General features: G+C 52.4%; 1 protein-coding gene across 2 annotated transcripts in view; it reads right to left on the minus strand.

Annotated features, from left to right (window-relative positions):
* ITGA11 (integrin subunit alpha 11) overlaps window positions 1–27090 on the minus strand; it is a 114850-nt gene continuing 87760 nt past the window's right edge. For both annotated transcript variants that reach the window (XM_053594146.1, XM_053594147.1), the window contains 16 exons: window positions 25327–25457; window positions 21520–21686; window positions 20070–20212; window positions 18583–18693; window positions 15481–15566; window positions 14196–14403; window positions 12351–12449; window positions 10987–11063; window positions 9177–9266; window positions 8244–8334; window positions 6671–6784; window positions 6373–6459; window positions 4510–4620; window positions 4281–4376; window positions 1273–1386; window positions 1–607 (listed from right to left, as the gene is read on the minus strand). In XM_053594146.1, coding sequence (XP_053450121.1) covers window positions 536–607; window positions 1273–1386; window positions 4281–4376; window positions 4510–4620; window positions 6373–6459; window positions 6671–6784; window positions 8244–8334; window positions 9177–9266; window positions 10987–11063; window positions 12351–12449; window positions 14196–14403; window positions 15481–15566; window positions 18583–18693; window positions 20070–20212; window positions 21520–21686; window positions 25327–25457 — 1797 coding nt within the window. In that variant the 3' untranslated portion in view covers window positions 1–535. The remainder of the gene's footprint in view (window positions 608–1272; window positions 1387–4280; window positions 4377–4509; window positions 4621–6372; window positions 6460–6670; window positions 6785–8243; window positions 8335–9176; window positions 9267–10986; window positions 11064–12350; window positions 12450–14195; window positions 14404–15480; window positions 15567–18582; window positions 18694–20069; window positions 20213–21519; window positions 21687–25326; window positions 25458–27090) is intronic.

Below are 27090 nucleotides of genomic sequence, written 5' to 3' on the forward strand. Positions count from 1 at the left end.
TGCGGAGCCCCTGGGCCTATCTATGGGCAAGGGCGGGGGATGTGACTTGGGAACCAATGGCAGGGTGGGTGGGGGAGGACATGGCAGCATTCAGATCTGCTGTCTCCTGGGTCCTTTTGGAACTAGAGGCCTGCAGTGTGTACAGAGTGGGTTTGTATACACAGTCCTCCTCTCTGGGTTTCTTTGGAGGATGGGGATGATTAGGCATTCCTAGCACCTTAGTGGTTGGGCAACAAATGCCCTCCACAGAGCCCAGGAGAGGTCTTGGAATGGGCCTGGGGAGGGAGATCCCTTTAAGTCCCTAAGGATCTGTGTTGGTGGTGTCCCAGCCTCCCAGTAGGGCGGTTCCTCTTCAAGCCGACTTGAGTTCCATTCTAGAAGGAGCAGGTGCCACTGCTCAGGAGATGAGGTCAAGTGCAAAGCCGGCTGGCGTTCTCTCTGCTCCAGCTCCATGGGGCCTGGGCCTGGGCCTGGGCCTGCTCACCACCAGGACTGGTATCCTGGCCCTCATCAACTCGAAGCCTCCTCTGGAGCCTCACTCCAGCACTGTGGGGGTGTGGTCCAGGCCAGGCTCCCTTCTGCGCCTGGCACTTTTAAAGAAGCCGAGCTGTGGGGAGGCAAAGGGAGAAGTCTCAGAGGTGGACAGAAAGGACAAGGCCTGTTCCTTCCTACTGACCTGCCATGATCCCTCTCAGGCTTCCTCCTTGAGAGGGTTTCCCTCAATACCCCAGCTCACTCCAAGCACCCCTGACCCCAGAACTCCTGTGTGGACTGGAACAGAGTGGTGGATCCCTGGGGAAAAGGATGTTGGTTCCCACCATCTTGCTGTGTGATCCTGCACCAGCCTATATCCCTCCGTCACTTCATTCCTAACAGGGGGTTGAAAGCAGCAGTTCTTAACCAGAGGTTCAGAGACAGAGAAGGGATTTGGGAGGTTTATTAATGGCCTGATATTGTTAGAGAAATTTTGTGTAGTTGTATGTTTTTTGTTCTTTTTCTGATAAGAGAAGCTTGGTTTTTATCAGGTTCTCAAAGGGACCACAAAAGGATCAGAGCCATAGCGTGAGTGCCCTCTGATGGCCCTAACCAATCTGCCCACCATGGTCAGGGGCTAGATGCTGTGGAAGCCCTCAAGCTCTGGGAGGAGGTTGGGTGGGTGATAGCTCCCATGGAGAGGAGAACGTGGCCCAGGCCACAGATCCCAGAGGCTGGAGCCCCAGACCTAGGCAAGTGAGCCAGGCTGCTGCTCCATCCCTACTCTGTGGTCCTCACCTTCCACAGTGCCAGGACCAGCAGGGCCAGCAGCAGGAGGCCTCCCAGTGTGCTGCCCACGATGATCCAGATGGGGATCTGCGAGTCTTCCTGCTTGGAGACCTCAAACATGATCTGCAAGGGGGTGGGGATAGGGCCAGACCAAAGGCATTACTATTGTGGGGCTGGGGTGCAGCCTGGGCAGAGTAGCAGGCAGGGGACAGCAGTGGCAGGGTAGAGTGGCACCGCTTTCCTCAGGGGCAGGCCAGAGGGATGGGTGGCACATGCCAGCTGAGGCCTCAGGGTGACCAGCTGTGCAGGCACAGTGGACGCTTACACAAGAGGTCCTGCCTCCTTGAGACACTCTGCTTTTGGCCTCGGGCACAGCACTCTCCCTGGATTCCCCTACCAAGTTGCCTACTCTTTCTTCTTTGCTGCTTCTGCATGGTCTCCCAAATGCCTAAATGTTGGTGTGTCCCATCGTTCAGCTCGTCCTTTTCTACAATCACTCCCTGGGTGAACTCGGGGCTGACTTACCCAGCAGACACGAGTCACAGCAAACGTGGACCCAGGGGCCATAACACTCTGAGGGGCCCATGAATGCTTACAGTCTCACCTGAGTTATACATTCAATTGTCTTTATACCAACATGGTTGTAAAACATAGTTTTTAGTATTTTTCTATGGAGCAAGGGGCCCCAAAGGCAATGGTGCCCAGGCCCACGGAGGCACAAAGCAGCCCCGCATGGACTCAGCCTGTGGCTTCCACCAGCTACACGCTGACCCCTCTCACCTTTCTTCTGCCTGGATCCTCTGCCTACACCAAACTCTCGACTGCCCTCCTCCTCACCTCAAACCTGCACCTTCCACCGCTTGCCAGTGGCGTCATCTTCCCTCCTCACAGTTGCTCAGGCCAGAGGTTACAGGTTCCTTGCTGTCCCTTCTTGTCACACCCCTATGGAACCCATCAGGAGGCTGTCCATTCTCCCTTCAAAACACCTGCGGTGTGGCCATCATTCCTCCCTGTCAGCATCCAGACCTCCGTCCGGGGCCTGAGCACTCTCATCTCCTCTGGCTCGCCCCTGCAGCCTGCTGTAGGGACCCTCTAAGTAGGGAGGTCTCTGCTCAGTTCAGCGCCTGTGTGTCCCCATCTCACACCAAGTCTTGCCCTCACTGGCCTCATCTTTCACCCCCCACGCTCTGCTCAGCTGCCACCTCTGGTCCTGGTGCTGCTGTCCCTCTGCCTGCAGATGGCCACGAGACACTCCAGCATCCCTCACAGTCTCTGCCTAATGACACTTTATTGGTGAGGCTTCCCCCACTCCCCACCCCCCTATAAAATAGCGCCCCCGAGTCCACCCTTCTGTATGTGTCCCCTCTGGGGAGGCCTTTCTTCCCACCGAGCATGCCAGCTGCAGGAGGGCAGGGGCTTTATCTGTTTTACTCCTGCTCTAGCCTCATTCCCAGGAGCAGGGCCTGGAACACAGTGGGGGCTCAGCAAACGTGCTGGGCGGATGCGCCCCCTCAGCAGCTTGGAGAGCCCGCCCTGGCCACTGCCTCGCAGTCAGCTCCAAGCCAGTGCTGCTTCCCCCTGCTCTGTCTCACATGGCCCGGAGCCTCCAGATGTGAATGGTGGGGGCTGCAGGATGCACCTCTCAGTGCTGCGAGGAGTGAGTGAGCTAACAGGGGGAGAGTCCCTCGGCAGGTGCCTTATACGTGCGCATTCTACCTCTGAAGCCTGGGACAGTGCTCTGCCTCCTCAGCCCTGGCACAAAGCCCTGCATGCAGGGGCCTAATCTGGGGGCTGCTGGGTTTCTAAAACTGCAGCGAGGCATCCGGAGGAGATGAGAGGGCCTGGGGTGGGGGTGGGGTGAAAGAAGAATTCGCCAGAAGACACACACCAGTGTGGGGACAGGGGTGGTCTGTGTGTGTGCTGGGGGTGCCTGTACCACACCTCCCCTCCCTTGGCTGCCTAGAACATTCCAACATACCTTTTCATTCAAAGAGACCATCTCTAGAAAGCTTTCCCTGACAGCCCCGCCCCCAGGGTCAGTGCTCTCTCCAGGTGCTCACACCCACTTGTTTTCCTGTCTGCCTAATTTATCCCTCTGTCCTCTGTGGGGCCACCAAAGGAATGAATAAACAACAAAATGCTCCTTAGGTGGTCCCCTGAGCTGCTTTTGGGCTTTTACACCTGCTAGCCCCCTGCCTGGTACTCCCCCCATCCCAGCCTGTTTGATTGATTTTTCACTTGGTTGTTTGATTAAGGGCTGTTTCTGACCTTCCCTGGTTTGCTCTGGGCATCTCCCTGGGGGTGGCTGCATGTTCTTGGCCTGTTGCAATGCACCCTGAGCCTAGGCCAACATCTTCAGGATGTTATCTCCAGGATGTGGCCAGTGGAGGGCAGCAGCATCCCACACCCAGCTGCCCCATCTATTTTTCACAAGATCAGGTTTCTAAGACTCAACTTCCTGTTGCCCCAGGAGGGCATCTCACAGAACCTCACCCCATTCCTGGGCCCCGATTTAACCCAGTGTAATCTGTAACAGTCTGGTTTTACCCAGTGAACAGTCTCAATGCAAAGACATCCTTTGGTTTTCACAAATTCAGTTTGCACCAGACTTGCAAGCTGAGGTATAGATGGATGGAGGGGAGAGGTGTGGATGTTCATTCCAGACTCCCAGCCTGCCCAAGACAGCCTTCCTGCTCTGGGCGGCAATCGTTGAGCACTCCCAAGCAGACAGGCCTGGGCTCCAATTTCAGTTTACTCTAGTGTCAAATACCTGGGTTTTCTTTCCTCCCCATCCCATGGCGCAGTTGTGGTTCAGGGAGCAGAGCCTGGGAATGCTTACTTACATGGCCTTCCCCAATTTTGCCCCTGAAGACCCACTTGTCTTGCTTTTTTTCTATCCTCAGTGCTGCCTGACTCTCACCTGCTGGAACACGTGGGCAGGTGGTGCAGGAAAACTCCATGGGCAGGGTAAACCCTTTCCAAGCTGGCCCAGATCTATAGGGGTCCCAGGGGCTCACCAGGCGGCTGGGATCCTCCTCCCGGAAGATGAAGGGACTGTGGAACTGCCTCTGCAAGGCTGCGTGGACCATAATTTTCATGGACTTGAACTTGAGCTGTGTAATCAGAGCCCTCTTCAGAAGCTGGCCCTGAAAGCTTCTTTCCTGCCCCCTCCCCAAGAAGCCCCAGGTGGAAGATTCCTGGCAGCCAGCCCCTTCCTTCCAGCCCCAGCCTGAGGGCTCTACTTACTGCTTTTAGGGACCTCAACCACAAGTTCCCCAGCAGATGGAAATTGATTTCCTGGTTGGGGGCCAGCCTCAGGTTACAGCTGATGGAAACTACATCAGAGTTGCTGTGATTCTGAAAGAGAAGATGGGTCTTAGGGCTGAGCAGCTGGGCTGTGGGGAGCAGGGGGAGGCAGCCAGCCTGGCTACGTCCTGTACAGGGACTCAGGCCACCAGGGAGATGGCTCAGCTGTTCTGCCTGACCAGCTTGGAGTGGGGGACTCATGCGCTGGAGCTGCCAGGTGAATTCTGGAAGACGAATTAAGGATGATATATCTGATGCCCCATTTGAAGTTGTGCATAACGACCAGGCTGGGTGTATTCCAGGAACAGAACTTGGGTTCAACGTTAGGGAATCTATATCATTTCCATAAGAGAAAAAATGATGTGTTCACTGTAACAATTGTAGAAAAGGTTATTTTAGGAAATCAACTTCTGTCTTCTGTTCATGACAGAACCTCCCATGAACTTCTTGAACCTTTAAAAAAAGATTTTTTTTTTTGAGACAGAGTCTCAAGCTGTCGCCCTGGGTAGAGTGCCATGGTGTCACAGCTCACAGCAACCTCAAACTCTTGGGATTAAGCTATTCTCATGTGTCAGCCTCCTCCCGAGTAGCTGGGATTACAGGCACCTGCCACAACACCTGGCTATTTTTTTTGTTGCAGTTGTCATTGTTGTTTTTAGCAGGCCCGGGCCGGGGTTGAACCCACTAGCCTCGGTGTATGTGGCCGGCCCCCCACCCACAGGAAGCTACAGGCACCGCTACAGGCACCGCCAAACTTCTTGAATCTTTTAAAAGGGTATCTTGCAGCAAGTATCATATTTAAGAATAAAAAAATTTAAAGATTATTTTAAAGATCTGCTTTCATATCTATTTACTATTGCCTTGGAGGTCCCAGCCAGAGTAATATGACAAGAAAAACAATTTGTAAGAATTGAATGGAAAAAACTAACATTGATAGAAAACCCAAAGAAATCTTCAAACAATTCGAATTTACTAGGTTATAGTTATTTTTATTGCTATCTTCCTGCCACGCCAATCCCAACTATGCCCAAATCTTTGGTAAGGTGTACTACCTCCACAAGTGGTATACATGAGGTACATGTTTTATAAAACTAAAACAGCTAAGACTTTTGTCTGGGTAAGGAATAAAGAAAGCATGCTGAGAAGTTAGTATTTAGAGGCAAGAGGCAATCCTGAGAGCATGGGCCTGGGAACTAGCAGATGTCTTGGGAGGGCTTTGGAGTTGAAGCTGAGCTGCATTCCATATCCAATGGCAGGAGGTGCCAGTGGACATGGTCAAATGTCTGTAGTGCAAGTTGTGTGTGTCCCAGCCTCCATCTAGTTTCTGCCCCCTCCCCCTGCCAATCTGTATCCACCTGGCCCTTTTAGCCCAGGTGCAAGTCCGCTATTCCCATTCCTTTTTGCTGGATCACCTGACACACCCCGGCTGTTGCCTAGGCTCGTCCACACTCACTGTTTGTTTCTGTCTGCTTCAGCTCCTGCGAGATGGTGGGGGGCTCGTACTGGGCAAGAATCATTTTTCCTCATTATTTTGTTATTGTTGTTGTTGCAGTTTTTGGCCAGGGCCGGGTTTGAACCTGCCACCTCTGGTATATGGGGCCGGTGCCCTACTCCTTGAGCCACAGGTGCCACCCATTTTTTTCCTCATTCTGTTTTTACTTGGTGTGTGTGGTTTGAGACTCGGCACATATTGGTGCTCAATAATCTCTTGTTCACAAAGTATTGGGTCAAGAGAGAAACGGCTCCAGAGTGTGGGTGGTACTCCCGATGCTCCCCAGGGCTCCTGGTTTGGGGGATACTCACCAGTTGTGGGGCATGACTCAAGTCCTCCTCCGTTGGGGTGGGCCGGTACTCAGTGCTGTTTCCCCAGATGTTACAGGACGTGTTCACCTGCACAGAGGATACACACACTCACGCACGGCCTCACAACCAGTTCCAACAGCCTCAGGATTCCAGGGATGGTTCTTTTCTCCTCTTCCCAGAGAAGGCTCAGCAGTCCTGGTCCTGGGAGGAAGGCACTGGAGGCTGGGGACTTGGGGACACACCTAGGGGTTATGTCTGTCTCCTTCTGGTACCCTCCCCTGAGCCAGGGCACTGGTACCTGGTCAGTGAGGAAGTCCCTCAGTATCAGCAGGCGGTTGCCGCCCCTGGTGGCGATGGGAACTGTGATCTTCATCATCATCCCATGGATGGGGAACAAGCCCAAATTCTGGATCTGTACTCAGAGAAGGGGGAGGTGTCAGCACAAACAGCAGCAGTTGGAGGTGGGTGAAGAGCAAGGCACATGGCTTATCAGCCCCTGGGTGCAGTGATTCCCCCAGCCAGGCCTGGGGACCAGGCCCAGTCAAGACCCCTGGTGTTTTCACCGTACCTTTGGCTCTGCCACATCAAAGTGCCAGCAAACCCTGACGGGGCAGGCTACTGAGGCCGAGGACAGGTCTGTGGGGCTGTGAGTCTGGCACTTTCATTTCAACTTCTCTTAGCTGAGGGGGATTTTGTTGAGGGTAGGGTGAAGGTGGTGACATCAATTACACATCAGGAGACAGAATCATTAATTAATGAAGGATTCAAATCGCGAGTGTGTGATAGTTCATATTCTAGCAGCGACTAGAATTCCAGAGCTGCAGTGATTAGAAGCAGAGCTGTGGAATTAGAGAGATGGGGAATCTAACCCTAACCTGCCACCACACGTGAGCTGTGTGGCCTCGGGCAGGTCACTAAACTTCTTTTGAAGCCATGCAGGGCTCGGAGTCTGAAGTCCCGTTTCCAGCTGTCTGCCTGCCCTCAGCTCTCACACAGCTGTAGGACATAAACTTACAGCAGTTCAGTGGTGGTGGCTCACTGTAGCAGAGACTGCTAGGTTCTTCCTAATTGTCTCCCTCCTTCCTTCGTGACAGAACTGGGGCTAAAACCACATTCCCTAGCCTCCCTTACAGCTAAATCACGATGGTTTGGATATGAGCGGCCCCTGAGTCACAAGCACTGACTTAGGTACAACATGCATTTATGGACATAGGGTATTGCAGGTAACAGGTAAATGTACCTGTTCTAACTTACATACACATTCAGCTCAAGAACAAACCTACAGAACCTATCTCTTTTGTAACTTGGACACTGCTTGTAAAGAAAGGTAACTGGAAGTTTGAGGAACTGCCAGGGAGGTTCCTTACTAGGGAGGGGCCATGCTTTTTTCTCCCCTTCTTTCTTTAAGCTGCCTGGAATGAGGGTGTGATGGCTGTAGCTGTAGCTACTTTGGACTGTGAGGTGAACTGGAGGTCAATAGTCTCATGCTGCTGGTGGTGGAGCAGAAGACCCAATCTTGGGTGACTGTGTGAAGCTGCCAACTCTGGACTCTTTTATAAGAGACAGTAAACCTTGGTGTGTTTAAACTACTGTTTTTCAATATTTAAAAAATTTCAGCAGCCACATCTTATCTTCAGTGATGCATTTGTGCCCTCCATACTCCAGTCCAGTCTGGCTGTTTTTCAGATGAGCACTGAGAGGCCCAGAGAAGGCAAATGACTTGCCTACAGTCACACAGTGAGTGGGTGGCAGAGTTGAGGCTGGACTCCAGGAACTAGTGATGACTCCAGATTCCTCTCTTCCCCAGTGGGGGGAGGGGTGTCCTCAGATCCTTTCCTTCACTCTCCACCCTGCCTCCCCTCCAGCCTTACCTTGAAAATGCACTTGAAGGGAGGCCCAAGGCCATCATATTTGTCCAATGAGCTGTTGGACTTGACCTCGTAGTGGCTCAGGCTGCTGCTCCTGCAGAGACAGAGGACAGGCCGCTGTGAGCTCAGAGAGTGTTGGCCGATGGATAAATGAATGAAAGAGGGTGTGGGCACACACCTACTTCCCCCCCTGGACCACAAAAGACAGATTTTCTCTTGTGTCTCTTGGGAGTAGTGTGTTAGTAAGGATCCTGAAGTTCAGCAGGAATAAATGCCACCATGGACTAGCAGTGTCTGCCTCGAGTGAGGGTGGCATGTGTTAAAAGAGTCTGTTATCAGTCATCCCTGCCCTGGCCTCTCTGCCCAGGGGTGCCATCTCTTTTCAGCATGGCCTTACCCACTGTGCCCGCTTCCCCTCTCTAGGGACAGCTGCTGTGGGAGAGCCCGACTGTCCTCTCTGTATTTGCTATTATGTCCTAACTTCTCTGTCTGCCCGTGAGCTCTCGAAGGATAGGGCCTGCTTCCCCCATCAGACCAGGGTCAACAGCACACCAAGAGGGGGAAGTGGGGAGTGGTCTGCCCTGCAGGGCAGTCTCTTCTCACTGACAGCCATCAGAACTGCCAGTGCAAGGCAATGGTAAAAAAGCAGATTGGCCTGCTGTGGGTCTTATTACTGTTTTTAAATTCTCTACAGACCCGGGGTGGGGTGGGGGCATGGTGGATACTTCCTGCTGCCCCTCCCTCTTCTTTCCCCACTTCTGGGAGCTCCCTGGGGGTCGGGCCAGGCGTGTGACCTCTCCTCCCTCTCCTTTAGTACCCCTCCTCATCTGACCCACCAGAGACACACGTGTCTCCATCTCACAGTCCCTCAGTGCTGGGGCCAGGCTTCAGTCCTTCCACACCTTCCCTCTCCCCGGGCCCCCGGCGTCCACTTACCTGGTGAAGAGGACATCAGCCTCGTATTTGAGGTGGAAGCGTAGGAGGGCTGTGTTGTCTTCCTTGGTGCTGTCCTGCTCGTCACTGTCACTGCAAGGAGAGCCAGGCAGCATGTTCAGGAAGGATCCCGCCTGCTCCTTCTCAGCAGCACATGTAGCAGGAGGGTCTGAGGCAGTCTGAAGAAGCAGCACCCTGCTTCCTGGGGTGGTCACACTAGACCGCCGGCGAGGGGCCTGAGGCATCCCCCAGGAGAGAAAGGGCTGGGGGCCGGAGACTGATGACATCAGCGTCCTTGCTGCCTTCTCGGGTGCAGCCCACCTGGGCTAGTGCAGGCTCCGAGAAGGGCTTGGGGGAGCTGGGAGGCCGCACCTGGCCTGGCCATGGGCCCCCTATGTGACCCCTCACCCTGAGGCCCCATCTGCCAGGCCAACCCTGGACCTCTGCCAGACTCTCCAGGGGCTGTGGGAGATGGCACCTGTGAGAAAGGCTGTCCGCTGTGCCCGGGGAGGGAGGGACAACAAGGAATTAACAGTTGGTTAGTCCATTTATTCCTGAATGGACAGGGTCCAGCTCTTACGGGGCAGCTGAGGGCGCTTTGCAGCCATGAGGATGCTGGAGAGTGAAATACAGAGACTTGAGTGGGAGTTCTGTCAAATGTGCTTCCCTTTATATCGGAGACTGAACTACCAGGGCAAATGATTTTAGACATAAAACTGTCTGATTCCTGCTGGTTATAGGCAGTAGGTTTTATTCCCTTTGGAAGCCTTACCCGGGATTGGTGTTGTTGGTTAGAAAAGGGACCCCTCCCCCACACCTCTAACTCATAAACACCCACAGCTGTGCCGTGCAAGCCCATTCAGTTCCTGGGAGGATGGGACTGTGTCTTTAAAGAGCAGAGAAGAGCATAAGGGAGGGCTTGCAAACTTTGTCACGTAGCAAGTGACAAAGGATTCCAGCAGAACTGTAGCTGGGAAGGGAACTGTGACTGTAGGTGGCGTGTGGGTCCCTCGCTCACTTGAGACCTCCGACCTGTGTATGCGTGTTGGAATGTTGGTGTTTGGTTTGCCTGGAGTATTTATTTCTCAGCTAAGGGTTGTCGCCATTTACAAGGGTCTAGAGGAGTTGGAATCCCTCTCTCGTTCCCCGCACAGAAGTAATTCTGTGAAAAAAGAAAAGTGTGTTTATGACTCACACAGAGTGATTCATGGTGTCAATATATAGCAAGCTACCTCAAGGAGGCCTGGGAGGAAGCCAGGCAGAAAGACCACACAGAGTAAGGAAAGGTCTCTTAAAAACGGAAAAACTTCCAAGAGGAGAGACGTGACCAGGACAGCAAGAACGTTGGATGAGGTATAGTGACAACTAGTGTTCAGCTTCCAGTTGCACTATGTCTAAGCTGTGTATCATTGGGAAATTCACTCAACCTCTCCGAGCTTTCCTTTTTTTACCTATAACTTGGAGGGTAGGTTGGGGAACAACCCTGCTTTGCTGATCATAGGGCTGCTGTGAGGACTGACTGTGATGTTGTATGTACAGTGCTTCACAAGTGAAGGGTTTTAAATAACTGCTTTGCACAGGCAGAGATAAGGGACTGGCATTGTGATTTACAATAACAATGGTGGCAACAGGGGAGCAGCAGGTTGGCCCACACTTGTGACTGACACCGGACCCCCCAGGTTGGGGCAGTGAGGAGCAGCAGGGCTTGGTGGTGGGATTCAGTGTGGGGAGGGGCACTTGCTAGTGTGGAGATGAGAGAAAGCAGGGCTGGGGAGCAGGGAGCCTGGGGGAGAAGGAGCAGGCAGGCCCTGACCTGCCTGCAGCGAGCTGGATCTCCAGGTGGTGCAGGAAGACGGACTTGCTGAACTCAAAGTCTAGACGGAAAGCCACCTGCAAGGAAGGGTTGCAAGTCCGGGCCTTGCCGGACAGCCCTGGCCTGCCCCCCACAGCCCCCTGCAGGCTCGCTGGGGAGGGGGTTGTTGGTTGGGAATGGATGGCGGGAGGTAGGGGGCAGACCAGCCACTGGGGAACCTGAGCTGAGCTTGGGGGCGCTGAGGAGGACCCAGCTAAAGACAACAGCCACAGCAAGTTCTCTGCTGAGGAGCCAGACCCTCCCCCTCCTCCTCTTTTGTTTTTAATGAAAGGCAACTAGAGGGCAGCGAGTCCATAGGAGGGACTTCAGACTCTTAATGCAGGATTTCTGGGTGGGGGCCTTGATGGCAGGAGGGGAGATGGCCACCACCTTCTACCACCAGGTGCAAGTGGTGGGATAGCCACCCCTGCCCTTGTTCTTGGGAGGCGGGAGGGAGGAAGGCCCAGGGGGGGGTGAAGCCTCTGCCTCCTTGACCAGCAGCCCTCCTTCCACACTGCTGACCGGGGGCCTGCACCCCCCTTTGCCCTCTGCCCAGGGTGGCAGGGGGACCCTGACTGTGGCTCATCACATCTTTGCTTCCTCTCCACCCCACCCAGCTAACTGGGGCTCTGCACAGCCCTCTTCTTTTCTCTCCAGGTCTGACCCCCATGAGACAACAGGAGCCCCATTTTCCCCAAGGAGCCCTAATCCCACCTCCTGTTTCTTCCTGTTCCCTAGCCTGGGACACCCTGTTCCTGAGGACGTGCTGCTATCCAGCGGCTCCTGCCTCAAGCTCCTCTCTAATTCCTGTGTACAAGCAGCCTGGCCTCATCTTCCTCCTGCTCCAGCACCTTCTGTGTCTGCCCACTGCCCATGGCTGATGACCAAATCCCCCCGGTCTGGCATCTCCTGCCCTTTCACAGCCATCTTCCTGCTCCCTCACACCACCTGACCCTCTTTTCACAGGTGTATTTAAGCGGGTTTTTGAGAGATGGTCATTTCTCTCCCTGCCCCTGCAGCTCACAGCCCGGAGGCAGGGGCTGGAAACCTGAGAGACTGTGAGGATGAAGGATGGTGGGATTGGCCAAGAGGGGTGAGAGCATGGGGGGTGGGAGTGTAAGGATTCCCTCCAACATGAGGGGGTCCTGGGTGTTCTCCCAGGGGGCCTGCCGGCCCATTCATTCTTTCTTCTGGGAGAAAGACCTAATAAAAAGTAAGGTTTCTCTGCCCTCCCTTCTCTTCTCTGTTCACCCCAGTTGCTCTCGCCTCCCTGTGCCCCCAGGGCCCACCCTGGTCCCTTCCTCCACATTGCCCCCAGCCTCAACCTTGGCCTTGGCCCGAAAGAAGGGGTAGCTGACGTTGCAGACTTTCCTGTGGAGTCTCCGCTCCTCGTTCACACACTCGATGCTGCCGTCTGAGTCCTCCTGTGGGTGGGTGAAGGACATCAGGACAGCAGTTAGGGAGGGCCTGAGATCAGGTCTAGAGATACCCTCACCCCAGCCACTCCCCCAGGTGCTGTCACCATCCCCAACACCCATGTTGACTCCTGGAGCACAGTTTCACGGCACCAAACAAGGAAGAGCAGGGATGCACTCAGCGCTGTGGGGCTGCAGAGAGGGTGGGCCTGCACGCATGGTTTGTCATCCCCCCTGTATCAACCAAATGCTGGTCGTATCCATTTACAGGTGGGGACACTGAGGCCCAGAGATGAGAAGTGACTAGTTCAGATTCCTGGAAATTGGTATGGAGCTGGGATTTAAAGCTGACCCCAACGCCTGTGCTATTTCTACCTGAAAGTGGACGCAGTGACTCTGTGGTCTCTGGCTAGCCTTTCTCCCTCTGACTTCCCGGCCTCTGAGCAACTGCTCATCTGCTCATTGGAAGGATTGGGAAGGATCTCTTTGAGACATTAAATGAGATTTTCCAGATCTTGCATGATTTTGTAATCCAGAAAAACAGTGAGCAGGTTGTGGGCTGACCTCCCCTCAGGGGCTGTGAGGGACTTTTCTGAGGCTCTATTCTGCCCCAATCCAGGGCAGGGCTTGCTGCAGGGGTCCAGGAGCTCCCAGGGCCATCAGACAGCAGGTAGGGTGAAGAGACAGCAGGGGACCTGGGATTTTCCCCCACCGCGTGACACTGATGTCCTCAGACATGTCTTGAGGGCCTTCTTATGTACTCAGCCTGGCCCAGGCCTGGGACAGACATGGTAATTTGGGGCACTGGCCTTCATGGAGTTGAGGGTTTGGACAGGGCAGGGCATTGCTCAGAGACTCGTGATTTCCTCAGAGCACCTGTGAACCTGTGCCAGAGGCTTTGCAGGGCTGGAGGGGCCTCCATGGCCTCTCGGGGCTTCAGGAAAGACATCCCATGCTGCATGACACGAGGACTATGCTGTCACAAAGTGCAGGCTCAGGGTCCAGCCTCGGGGTGGGTATTCTGCCCTGCTGCTTACTAGTGGTGTGGTACTAAGTGGGCCACTTAACCTCTTTTCATGCCTGTTTCCTCCTCCGCTCTCACTCTGGCTGCTACCACCAGCACCACTGCTACCTCCAGAGGGTGTCGTAGGGTTAAATGCACCTTGAATGTTAACATGGTGCTTGGATATTTTAAGTGGGCAGCACGTGGGCGGTCACCAAATGGGACCGAGGGCTTCTCCAGAAAAGGAGAAAGGGAGTGCCAGGTAGAGGACATGGTGGGAGCCAGCAGGGCCCTTGGTGGGGGTAGGAGGGACTGAGGGGAGAAGCTGCAGGGGAATGCCACTATGAGGTGTCTAGAATCTGTTGAGACAGCAGCTGGGAATGTCCAGATGTTTTAAAGTGGGAACCACCAGCTCTGAGTCGTGGTGGAGGCCCTTCTGAGCAGTCCTGGGGGATGAACGGCAGGCGGGTGTGCATGTGCTGTGCGTGTGCGTGTGTGTGCCTCTGATGAGGGTGCAGGAGAGGGTGGCATTCCTGAAGCCCTCAGACTCACCCAGCCCAGTGGCTCTCAGCTCTGGCTGAGCTTTAAGAGCCTCCTGCTGGCCAGCCCCACCCCAGACCAAGTCAGTTAGGATCTCCAGAGCGCAAGTCTGGAGGCAGGTATTGCAGGTATTTTTGGCTCCCCAGCTGATTTCCCACCAGCAGCCAGGATCCTTCCTTTTCTTTGCATCAGGCAGGCGGCTAAAGTCTTACCTTCTGGATCAAGCTGGCAAACTGCAGGTTTGCTGACTGTGAGATATTTAGGACTGTGCTGTAGGCATTCTCGCCCCTGTTCTCCAGCATGGCCTCCACTGCCACCCGCCGACGCATACTCTCTATGATGAACACGGTGGTGTCAAAGGACAGCGTGTATGCGGAGCAGTCTTGCACAGGCCTCCTCAGCACCCTCTGGCAATACTCCCTGTGAAAGAGGCACCAGGGCTCAGGCAGGCGGAATGGGGAATGCAGGGATGAAGCGGAGCCCCAGGGTTGGGGCAGAGAGATGGGTCCTTGGCTGGCCTCTGCTCATGGGAATGGCCACTGGGAGAAGAAGTGAAATGGATGGCAGGGCTGGAAAGAGCCTAACCTGCAAGATCATATCCTGCCCCAAAGCCCCAGTCTTCCTACCACACGGGTCATAGCCTTCTTTGAACCCAGAGTTCTTGTTTGACCTCACTACCCCTGCATCATTCTACTCATGTTTCCCTTTTGGCCTTGGCTGCCAGGAAGCTCAGAGCTAAACATAGTGATAATCCTGATTACTAGGCTAGAAGGTTAAAATATGTGCTTCATTTTCCTTCTGCAGTATTTGGATGTGCTATTTTCATTTATTGTCTGTGTCATGGAATATATATCTTCTATCTAAATCATTTCATACTTGAGTAAAAGTCGAGCATAAATTATTAGAAAATACAGGGTGGCCATAAAGTTCATGTGCAATCACAACTATTTAAATTGCACACAAACTTTATGGCCACCCTGTATATTAAATAAATTTAACAAATGGTGTTGTTCATTATTTTTCCTTATGTGCTGGTTTGTGTCTTCCTGGGGATTTTGGGTCCCCTGCTCATCCTCTGCTCATCTCCTTAGCATTCTTCCATCGCAGGGATTGGGATGCCCAGGCATTCAGCCAATGGATCCCAGAAGTCACCTCATCCCGGGGGGAAGGGCAAGCACCCAGAACTCCGGGTTCCCTGTCTCTACCTTTTTTGTTTTATAATGTGGCTCCAAAGCAAAGGTTTCTTTTTTAAACAAAATGTATAGAGATTTGATTCGACTTAGTAGTATTTGTTTTACAAAGGAGGTAACTGAGGCCCAGAGAAGGGAGGGGACTGTCCTGGGGTCACACAGGAGTTAGAGGCAAAGCCTAGGCTAGAACCCAGATTCCAGGTTCAGTGTTTGACCCATGATGCCTGTGAGAAAAATGTGCAGGAAACAACCTGGGGTCCTGGGAGCCCCAGAGCCACCAGCAGTGAAGGGGAAGGAGCCGACTCACATGGCTGTGGGCAGGTCACTCCGGGCATCCAGCACGAGGTCAGGGACACAGTGCTCGTCCTCATTGCAGCCGTTCCAGAAGGGTACCTGGGCCAGGGAGAGCCAGGTGTGGGCATCTGGGCTAGGTAGCCATAGCCTCCAGTCCTCGATTTTGTTGTGGGCTCCTCACCCCTGGAGCACACTGGACTCTGCCTCTATCACTGTCTGGCCTGCCCCTTCCCCAGACAGCACACTACTTTTTCTCATGCTTTTGCATAGATGCTTCCCTATTTAAAACATGGCCCCAAACTCAGCTCTTCCTGTTTCTCCTCCAGTTCTTAACTGAGCTGGTAGCACTGGACCCCCTCCCCCCACTCACCCAGCAGAACAGATCTTGTCAATACTTATTTATCATCTACTGTGGGAGGGGGGGCAAGGCCTTTGGTATTAGGGATACAGGATGAGGAAGACCCAGTTTCTATCCGCAGCTCGTACAGAAGATTGGTATGTGAACAAATAACTATAGTGTGAAATGTACAAAAAACCAAAAAAGAACTATGTATGAGAAATAAGAGAGGCAGACGGGAGAAACAGCTATTTTGGCCTGTAGGTAGTCAGAGGCGGCTTCAAAGGAGGGACAGTAGGTCATCGTTCTTAAAGACAATCAAATTAGCTGGGTGGACCAGAGGGAAAGGGAAGTAAGTCCAGGAGGAAGGGCAAGCCTGTGCAAAGGTCCTAGGGCAGGATGGCATGGTGAGTTTGGGAAATGACAGGCAGTTCAGTGTTGCTGGAATAAGAGACACAGAGGTGGAGGAAATAAAGAGATGGTCGGAGGCAGTGTTTACAGGGCCATGCAAATGATGAGTCCAGGAATCTTTAGGCAGGGAGTGTCCTGCCAGACCTGCAGATCGAAGGTGCCCCTGGTTGCTGTGGGAGTGTGGGCTGGAAAGGTCAAGGCCAGAGGCAGGAAGAACCTTGAGGCGGCTGCTGCAGCATTCGTGCAAGGGATGGTGCTGGAGTTACTGCGGTCATGGGTGTGGAGGGAAGAGACCAGGTTTGTGACCTCAGAGGTGGGATTAATCGTATCCGGTTCAGTCTGGGTGCTTGCAGGGAGCTGCATATCCAAACCTAGAGCTGAGGGGCAAGGACTACCAGTACCAGGGACACAGCCCAAACCCAGGCCACACGTATCTTAAATTCACTAACTTTCCTCAAAGTTACTTTCCCCATCCTTACTCATATCTGTGAGCAAGCTCGCCCCTGGGCTTCCCCACCACACTGCGCAGCTGCGGCCACACCCAGCACACTGATGGCAAAGCCACACAGTATAGGCAGGGCAGACGACACTCAGGACAGTGACATAGTCCCAGACGGGGGCCTCACTGTATTCCAGCACCCAAGTTCATCCTGCTGAGTTCAAGTCTGCAGTGAAACACTCCCTGCTCCCAGCCACCATACTGGGTAAGGAAGTCTGAGAACTATATAGTAACTTTTGCAAAAATTTCTATCCAGCTAATTAAAAGAAAGAATTTGATGTAATAAGCAACTGCTGCACTCAATTATATGAAACAGCTTACGCCTATCATGGTGTTAGAACAATGTCAGGCATTTAGTAGAGACTTAAGTCTTAACAATTTGTGGAGTGATGAGAAGAATGTGTCTCGTTTGCTGGGGGCTAGAAAGAAATCCAGATGAACAAAAGTTGTAGGAAGGTAGCTGCTCTTTAAAGCCCTCCACATTATGCCACGAACTCTTCTTCAGCTCTATTGAAGAAGAGTTCTTTTCTCCTTTTCTTTCCACGTCCCTTCACCCTGCTCTTCCCGTTTCCCAGTCTTGGTGCTACCGTCAGCTCTCCTGGGATGAAAGCCCATCCTCCCCATCTCTGAAATCCTATCCCTTAAAGTCCAGCTGAAAGCCACCTCTTCCAGGAAGGCCCCCTGCCTCCTCACTCATTGCTTGATTATACTTCCTCCGCCCTCAGGCTGCTCCTGCCTGGCCTGTGACGCTCCTTGTCTCCTCTCATGGAGATCGCCAGTGTCGGGCAGGAATAGCCCGCATGTCCGTCTGCATTGTGGGCCTCAGTACGTTTGCAGAATGAGGTAGGTACTCATTCATGTGCTACGGTCAATTTGTAATTACTGTGATAGGGAAAAAGGTGACTTAGTGTGCCCGGCTTGGCCCCTCTCCTGGCTCACTAAAGAAGGAGCTGGCTTTGCAGCTGACGGCAGATGCACAGGAAAAGGGGAGGCGTGAAGGGCGAAGGTTTGGCGGAGGAGTGTGGGAGGTCTGGAGATGGGCCATGGGGGTGAGGGGCAAGAATTGAGGGTTCTCGGGTACTGCTGTGACCTGTGCAGTCTTTTCTTGCTGTTGGAGTAGGACCTGGTATAATTCTAAAATCACCTGCTGTCTGGTCTCTGCATCACTCAGAGCCATCGCTCAGTGACCACATCACAGAGGTCTTGGGTTATGAGCACAGTGTGTGTTGAAGTTGTTTCCTAAATTCTCAAGGCGCAGGCATTAGATATTCTATTTCATAAATTTTGCCTGCCACGTCGGGTGCTGCGTGTCACGCCTCTAATCCTCGCACTCTGGCAGGCTGAGGAGGACAGACCACTTGAGGAGTTCAAGACCAGCCTGAACAAGAGTGAGAACCGTCTCTACTAAAATAGAAAAAATTAGCTGGGGGTTGTGGTGGGCACCTATAGTCCCAGCTACTTGGGAGGCTGAGGCATGAGGATCACTTGAGCCCAAGAGTTTGAGGTTGCTGTAAACTTTGACAATGCCATGGCACTCAATCCCAGGGTGATAGAGTGAGACTCTGTCTCAAAAAAATGTTTTTTGCCTGCTCTACCAGCACAGCTTTGGTGTTTGCAAAGGAGGGCAGTGGGTGATAGAGAACTCATATCTCTTCTGATCCTATGATTCTCTGTATTTCTCCAGTGCTCCCCTGAGAAGCCTGGGGGAGGGAGCCATGCTGTGGGTTTGCTGGGATGAGAGATGGGAAGGTGTGTTGGGGAGAGGACTCCTTGGGGCCTGGCACACAGCGGGCCTGGGCTTTGGGGAGGAGGTTGGGGTTGAGGCTGGGGATGTGCCAGAGGTGAGTGCCCTGCATGCCAGGCTGTACCGAGACTCTGAGGGTAGTGGGCCAGCCGTCATCCAGTATGGGGCCGTGGTCAGGGTCCTCCAGGGAATATTCAACTGAGAAGGTCACTGGCTTCACGTAGTCAGCAGTATCCTATGAGGTAAAAGACAGCAGGGATGAGAGAGGAGGGAACATTATTTTCTGGGCCCGAACCACTGATGTTGAGCTAGAATGCCCACCTCCCCAAGGCCAGGGGAGTGGGCAGCTGCACTGTTGGCCATCTGGTGAGTCCATGGTGAGTGGAGGCTCCCAGGGGGACAGAGAGGGGAGCCTAGCGTGTGCCTGCCCAGCTGCCTCAACAAGCTTCTGCTTCAGGGCCAGGCCCCCATCACTTGATGCTCGGCCTGCAGCAAGCCTGTCAGCACCACCACCCCCACTCACCCCCGCCACTGCTCAGACCTGTTACCGCCACTGCTCCCACAGGGTCGAACCATCTGACTGTGTGAGTCTTCCCTCCCTAGCATGGAATAGGCCAGAAGTCTCTCAGCACAATCCTGCCACCGTAATAAGGGCTCAACAACGTTGAAATGATGAATGAATGAACAGACATGTGAATAGGACAGAGCATTCAGCTTGGTCTTGAGCACAGGTGGTAAGTGAAGGGGGATTGCTCTGATCTGTCTAAAAATCTCCCCTGGAACCTGCGAGCCCTGACGTGAGTGGCTTTTGGGTATTAAGGCAGTGGTTCTCAAACCTGAGTTGGCATCACAATCCCTGGGGGGGGGCCTGTTAACACAGTTTCTGAGTCAGTAGGTCTGGGATGGGGCTGGAACAAGCACATTTCCACCAGGTTCCCAAGTGACAAGGTTGCTACTGGTGTGGGACCATGGTGTGAGCTGCCGCGCACACACGTCAGAGGGCGCCACATTAACAGATCCACTGGCTTCTCACCGGCTCCTGCCTGGGGCCATGTGGCTCTGAGTGCCTGCCGCTTGCATCTCTGATGTAAGAGCTGTGACCTGGGTATCTGGTGTTTCTGGGTAGAGGCAAATTTCTCATCTTCTCTAGCCATGAAATAGAGCACCAGGCCACTGCCCTGCTGTGACACCACTTGTCCCCTCTCTGTTCCTCCTCCCAGCTTGGCTTGTCCATACACTGTCCACCTTGTCTGGTCTTCATCTTCAGCTGATGCCCACTTATCCCTTGCTTGGAGTCACTCGCCCTGCTCACTGACCCCTCTCTCTGACAGACCTCAGCAAACCCATCTCCTTCCCCTGAGCATCTGAGAGCTGGGGGTGGGGGTTGGAGAGTGGTACAGGGAGGTGTTCAGTAGTGTGTCCTGGTGGTAGCCTCTTTCTGAGGCATGAAGTGGGATCTGGAATGGTTGAGTTCTGAACACTGCCCCCACTGGCCTCCAGGGTCCGTGGGGGGCTTAGAACCAGCTTGGCAGTGGGCTCTCCCACAGCAGGTGCTGCTGGCTCCTCTTCCTGTGGGAGCCTGGGCTCTGCTGGTGGGGCTGCCAGGCTTACCAGGACGTGGAAGTTGATCCGCTCACAGTGCTCCTGGCTGGAGGACAGCAGAACTGCTCTGTTGGTAAATCGGTCCCCGCCCTCGTCCAGGTGGGCCCTCGGTGTATACCGCCTCTCATCCATGGTGGCGTTGTATCTGATGCCTGGGGAGGAGAGGGAAGCTGACCAGACCACCAAAGTGAGCCGCATTCCCTCCTAAGACTGTCTGACTTTCCCTTAAAATAGCTGCTGGGAAGTCTGCCTCATCCAGGAAGTCCCCCAGGCTGGCCAAGTAAGGGCTGCTGTTCTTGCCTAACAGGAGCCAGCGTGGGTGGGAAACTCCCACACAGAGAGCAAGTGTGAGAAAGGGTAAAGGATGGAAGCAGAGAAGAAGGAGTGGAGAAAGAGGGGAGAAGAAATGGAGGTCCATGCCACAGAGGAGAGGGGACCAGGTGGGAGGCTGGGTGGTGCTGCATCGAGCCCGGGCTGTGCCAACACCCCTCTGCACCGCTCCCTTCCCTGGCCTGGCCTGGGGTCCCTGCCAGGGCTGGTCAGGGGCTCTGCCACTGGGGAGGGCTGGCCAGGCCCCTCCTGCTGGCTCCTCAAGTCTATGACTCAGTTCTGGGTCATCAAGGCATGAAACTGCCTCCCTTTAAACTGGGGTAATCTTTTGCCAATTCCAGGAGCAGTGTGGTCTCTTCTTCTGTACCCACTCACCCCTCCAGGCCTTGTGTCTCTCTCATCTCATGGATGGACACTGAAAGAGAAGGGCAGAGCCACCCAGGCCCGCCTTTGTCTTCATCTTCCCCGGGACACCCTTGTCTTCTTTGGCCCTGCTCCTGGGCTGTGGGATGTCACCTACAGTCCCATTCCCTGTGCTGGCCCAGTCAGGTCTTGGTACCTGCTGCTGTCACTTCCTAGGGCTGCCTGGGCCCAGGACTGTCGTAGATAGGACTGTCGTGGATAGGCGTCTGACTCTAGCTTAGCATGGAGTGATGGATTCTCAGAAGGAAATTGCCCTGCCACAGACTCAGAGCCACTTCTGAGCAGGGACCTCTGCTCCTGGGGCCTCACTGGTCTGGCCCCCTTGTTCCCAGCTCCCCTCTGTTGGACTCCTAGATCGTACTCTTTTTCTGTGTCCAGAAAAGGCTTCCATAGCCCACCACCTTGCTCCTCTGCGTTCAGCCCCATGTTCTGATCCAAACTCTGCATTCAGACTGTTTCCTTCTCCAATCTGCTCTCTCATTTGGTCACCCTGCTCACTGCTACCCTCACCCCGGCATGACATCCCCTGTTTGCCCCTTGATGTTAGAGCATCAAATGGGCATCCGGCAGTCATCGGAGGTGACTTACTATCCATCTAGCACTTAGTATCCATTTCAGGGAAAGCCCAGATTTTGACCCAGAGTGACACAGAGTCCAGGGGAAGATTGAAGCTACAGGGTCAGGAGGGGAGGGGGCCCCGGTTTACCAACAGTTGCCGTTTGGAAATGGGGTGCGAGGAAGATGGGCGTGAAGCAGAGGAAGGCGGCCAGGCAGGTGGCGTCCCTGCCACTGCGCCTGCAGTCCCGGTGGAAGATGTTGATCTTGGAGGGCTCGAAGTGGAGGCTGGCATTGATCCGAACCACTGGGCGGGACCTGGAGGAGGAGGCCAGTGAGTGGAATCTGGAGGGTGGGATGGGGTGAGGTGAGGTGGAGGGTGGAGAGGGGATCTGGGTATCAGAGGCTTGGCCAGACAGCATGGGGGTAGCGGGTGGTAAGGGCCTGGAAACCTCACGGTGCCTGAGGTAGCCTTCCTTGTTTTCCTAGAGGCTGTGCCCACTGTTGACCTCTAGCCCTATAACACCTTTGACAGCAGGGGTTCCCAGCCAGGTATATGTATTCGGGGCATCCGAAGAGCTTTAAAAACTCCTGCTGCCTAAGCTATACCCCAGGCCAAACCAAGTCAGAATCAGGCATCAGGGTGCTCTAAAGCCGAGCTTCTCGGTTCCACTGTCTGCACATCCCTGATGGTGGAGGCAGATTCTCATCCCAAGTGTTGGCTCTGGTTCTGCATTTCTTTTTCTTCCCTCCCTTCTTTTCTTTTCCTCTCCTCCCCTCTTTTCTTTTTTAGACAGAGCCTTACTCTGTTACTCTGGATAGAATGCTAAGCCGTCACAGCTCACAGTAACCCCAAACTCCTGGGCTCCAGTGATCCTCTTGCCTTAGCTTCCCGAGTAACGGGGACTATAGGCATCTGCCACAATGCCTGGCTAGTTTTTCTCTTTTTAGTATAGATGGGGTCTTGCTCTTGCTCAGGCTGGTCTCAAACTCTTGAGCTTGAACAATCCACCTATCTCAGCCTCCCAGAGTACTCAGGTATCAGGCATGAGCCACTGTGCCTGGTTCTGCAGCTGGGTTCTGCATTTCCTTTTTTTTTTTTTTTTTTGTAGAGACAGAGTCTCACTTTAGGGCCCTCGGTAGAGTGCCGTGGCCTCACACAGCTCACAGCAACCTCCAACTCCTGGGCTTAAGCGATTCTCTTGCCTCAGCCTCCTGAGTAGCTGGGACTACAGATGTCCACCACAACACCTGGCTATTTTTTTTTTTTTTTTTGGTTGCAGTTCGGCGGGGCTGGGTTTGAACCCGCCACCCTCGGTATATGGGGCTGGCACCTTACCGACTGAGCCACAGGTGCCGCCCATGGGTTCTGCATTTCCAACAAGCTCTCAGGTGATGATGTGGACTTCCAAGAGCAAGACGTTAAAGCTCCTCACGTGATTCCTGGTGTGCAGACTATGCTAGAGATTCCTCCCCAACCACCCCAACGATGCTCCCGCCAGGTGGCCAAGGAAATACAAATTTACTCTTACATTGGTCTAGTCAAACCTAATTAGGAAAGGAAACTTATTGCCTCTAAAAGCCATGGATTTGTACAAAATACAATATAAGCAGTGTGATTTGTATGTTTCAAGTTTCAAATGACTGTATGTGCCAACGCTCTGCTCTTCTTAGCAAGGTGACTGGCATGGATTTGAGTCTTGGCTCCACTATGTCCTTACCTGGACCTTGGCAGGTCACATGACCTCTCTCGTAGGGGCTGGAGAGAACAAGGAGGTGGGTGAGGATGCCTCTGGCAGTGTAGAGCATGGTGCAAACACTGGGTTAAATCAGCCATTAAACCATTGGAATGGCCTGGGGACTTTTAACTGCTGCCTGGGTCTCTCCAGTAGAATTCAGTTTTAATTGGCCAGGTAAAGCCCAAGCAATGATGTTTTAAAAGCTCCCGGGTGACAGTCACATTTGCGAACCTCAGGGTTTGACCATAAAGTCTTCCCCAAGGGCTTTGGCCCACAATTTCATCACTGTATAGGTAGCACATAGGTCTAGAATGCAGAAGCTAGAGTTTGACCAATTCCCTTTCGTGTGACCGAGTGTCTTTGGGTATACACAAATCTGTCATTTCCTACAAAGAAGTTTATGTGTCGTTTTAAAGACCTGCTAGGCTACGTCTATCCTCTACCCCAGGCCTTGGTCACTGTCTTGTTTTCTTTGCTGAAACCTACAGGGTGAATACTTTTGCTATGCCTTCCAGGCTGCTGTTGCTGCCACCACCACCCAAAACCTAAGAGCCCCACGTATGGCACAGACCTTCAAAGAGAGACCACATGTCTATGCACTGGCTGGGCTGGACCTGCACAAACCCTGCTTTCCACTGCTGCCCAGCGGGCCAGGGCAGGGCCTGGGAGTGGGGAGCAGTGGATGTTTGGCTGTGAAGGGATCTGAAGGAGCTGGCAAGTCTGCTGCTGCCCTTCCTCCAGCACAGTGGGCTGTTCTGTGCTGCCGCTCTGCAGATGCTGAGATGCTGAGCGAGGTGACGCTGGCTTGCTCAGTATCCGCCCTCCTTCTTCTCTGCTTCACTCCTGCCTCTGGGACTGAGGCTCCCACGGCACTCACACAGAGGCTTTTGCCTCAGGCCCTGTTTTCTAGGGCACCTGGGCAAAGACATTTCCCTACAGGATTGTAATATTCTTGAGGACCAGGAGAGCATCCTTCCTTTATTCCCCCTGAAAAGTCACATATTTTTGTTTAAAGCCCTTTCAAAGCTATATGAAAAGTATGATTGCCTTTACATAAAATTATGAGTAGGTGGGAAACAAGATTGGGAGGAAATATGCCAATACACTAATTCACAAATTGTCTTCACGTTATTGTATTTATGATGAAAAATATCTCATCAATATATATGGAAAAAAACTCAAAATTTTTTGGCTTAAAAAGTAGCCAACACTTGGTAAAATGTATGGGCTTTTAGAAAGCATTAAAACAAGGCCCCAAATAAAGGAAAGGAAACATTGAGGGCTTTGGAAGAAAGAAACTTCCCTGTTACATAAGCACTCCTCCACAGTAGCAGAGAGGGAAAGATCCTCCCAGCTGCTAAAAATACGCTGCTCGATTTGAAAAGCTGAAGTAGAAGAAAAGCCCAAGTAGCTAGAACTCTTAGGGAAAATTCTACGAGGGGCTTTTGAGGACCTCAAGGACCTCAAGGTAACTTTTAGTGATTCTATGAAAAGGAAATTTGTAATCAGCATGGAATAAGAAAAGGGTGAGTTTGGCTGATGATTGTTAAAGACAAGGGACAAAGAGATCCCAGGGTATATCTTCTGTTGTTGTCTTTTTTTTTTTGAGACAGATCTTGCTCTGTCACCTAGGCTAGAGTGCAGTGGTGTCATCATAGCTCATTGCAGCCTCAAATGTCTGGGCTCAAGTGAATCTTCCTCCCTCAGACTCCCAAGTAGCTGGAATCATAGGAGTGCGTTACCATGCCTGGCTGATTTTTGAGTTTTTTGTGGAGTCAAATTCTCAATATTGTACATGCTAGTCTTGAACTCAGACTTCCTTGGCCTCCCAAAGTGTAGGATTACCGCCTGAGTCTCCACACCCAATCCTGAAGCATATCTTTTATTATTATTATTATTTTTTGAGACAGAGTCTTACTATGCAGCCCTCAGTAGAGTGCCGTGGCATCACAGCTCACAGCAACCTCAAACTCTTTGGCTTGAGTGATTCTCATGCCTCAGCCTCCCAAGTAACTGGGACTACAGGTGCCTGCCACAATGCTTGGCTATTTTTGTTGTTGTCATTTTTGTTTAGCAGGCCCAGGCTGGGTTCAAACCCACCAACCCTAGTGTATGTGGCTGGCACCCTAACCACTGGCTGCCAAATCAGCATATCTTTTAAATCCTGTATCCACCATAACCCTCAGGAGAACCCAACAGTCAGAAGTGGGGAAACCAACCACAGAATCACAGCGTTGCCCAGGGCACCCACTGCCAGGTCGACAAGCCCATCCTCATTGAGGTCCAATTGCCCGTGGATGCTGCAGCCAAAATACTGGAGGCCTGGAGCCAGCTCTGATGCTGCGATTCTCTGCAGGGAAAAGAAAGAGTGAGGTGTTGGCATGCTGTGAGTGTGAGTGCAGGGCAGGGAAGCTCTAAGGTGGAGACACAATTGAGAGCCATGGGGAGAGCCTGTTTGAAACCATCAAGAAGCTTCCCCATCCTAAACCTTCTCCTTCCATGTCCTGTCACGGGCATCTAAAATTCCCATTAATATAACCATTAAAGTTATATTCTTAAAATAGGTAAAGAATTTATAACTGCAATACTAAAAGCAATTATAGAATCCTCAATTTTTTTAAATTTATTTTTTATTTTTTTAAAGAGACAGAGTCTCACTTTGTTGCCTTTGGTAGAGTGCCGTGGTGTCACAGCTCACAGCAACCTCCAACTCCTGGGCCCAGGTGATTCTCTTGCCTCAGCCTCCTGAGCAGCTGGGACCACAGGTGCCCGCCACAACACCTGGCTATTTTTTGTTGCAGTTTGGCCAGGGCTGGGTTCGAACCTGCCACCCACAGTATATGGGGCCAGCGCCCCACTCACTGAGCCACGGGTGCTGCCCACTAAAAGCAATTATAATAAAAACAAAACCCACAAAGCTTCTACACTGTAAAAGAAATAGTCAAGAGTTAATAGACGAACAGAATGGAAGAAAATATTCACAAACTGTGTATTGGACAAAGGACCAGTATCCAGAATCTACAAGGAACTGAAGCAACTCAGCAAGGAAAAAAAAAAAAACATTAAAAAGTGGGCAAATAATCTGAACAGGCATTTTTCAAAAGAAGATATACAAATAGTCAATAAGCATATGAAAAATGCCCAATATCACTAATCATCAGGGAAAAATGCAAATTAAAACCACAATGAGATACTATCTTACTCCCATTAGAATGACCATTAATAAAAAGTCAAAACACAATAGATGTTGGTGTGGAGGTGGTGGAAAAGAATGCTAACACACTGCTGGTGGGAGTGTTAATTAGTACAAACTCTACGGAGATCAGTATGGACATTTATCAAAGAATTGAAAGTAGATCTACCATTTGATCCTGCAACCCACGGCTGGGCATGTCCCCAGAGGGAAATACATCATTATATCAAAAAGATACCTGCACTCATATGTTTATTGCAGCATAATTCACAATTGTAAAGATATGAAATCAGCCTAAGTGCCCATCAACTGACAAGCAGCTAAAGAAAACATGGTGTATATGTACCATGGAGTGCTGCTCAGTGATAATTAAGACTGAAATAATGTCTTTTGAAGCAACTTGGTTAGAACTGGAGGTCATTATCCTAAGAGCAATAACTCAGGAACAGAAAAATAAATGCTGTGTTTTCTCACTTGTAAGTGGGAGCTGAACTATGGCTACAGAGGGACACACAGAGTGATATAAGGCTGCGGTCCCCAACCCCTGGGTCTTGAACTGTTGGTCTGTGGCCTTTTAGGAACCAGGAAGCACAAGAGGAGGTGGGCCAAGCAAGTGAAGCTGTATCACTCCCCATCACTCGCATCACTGCCTGAGCTCCGCCTCCTCTCAAAAGGAAGCAGTGCCAGATTCTTGTAGGAGCCTAAACCGTACTGTAAACTGCACATGTGAGGATGTAGATTGCAGGCTCCTCAGGAGAATCTAATGCCTGATGATCTCAGGTGGAGCTGA

Source organism: Nycticebus coucang, chromosome 6 (assembly GCF_027406575.1).
Source record: "Nycticebus coucang isolate mNycCou1 chromosome 6, mNycCou1.pri, whole genome shotgun sequence".
Taxonomy (NCBI): domain Eukaryota; kingdom Metazoa; phylum Chordata; class Mammalia; order Primates; family Lorisidae; genus Nycticebus; species Nycticebus coucang.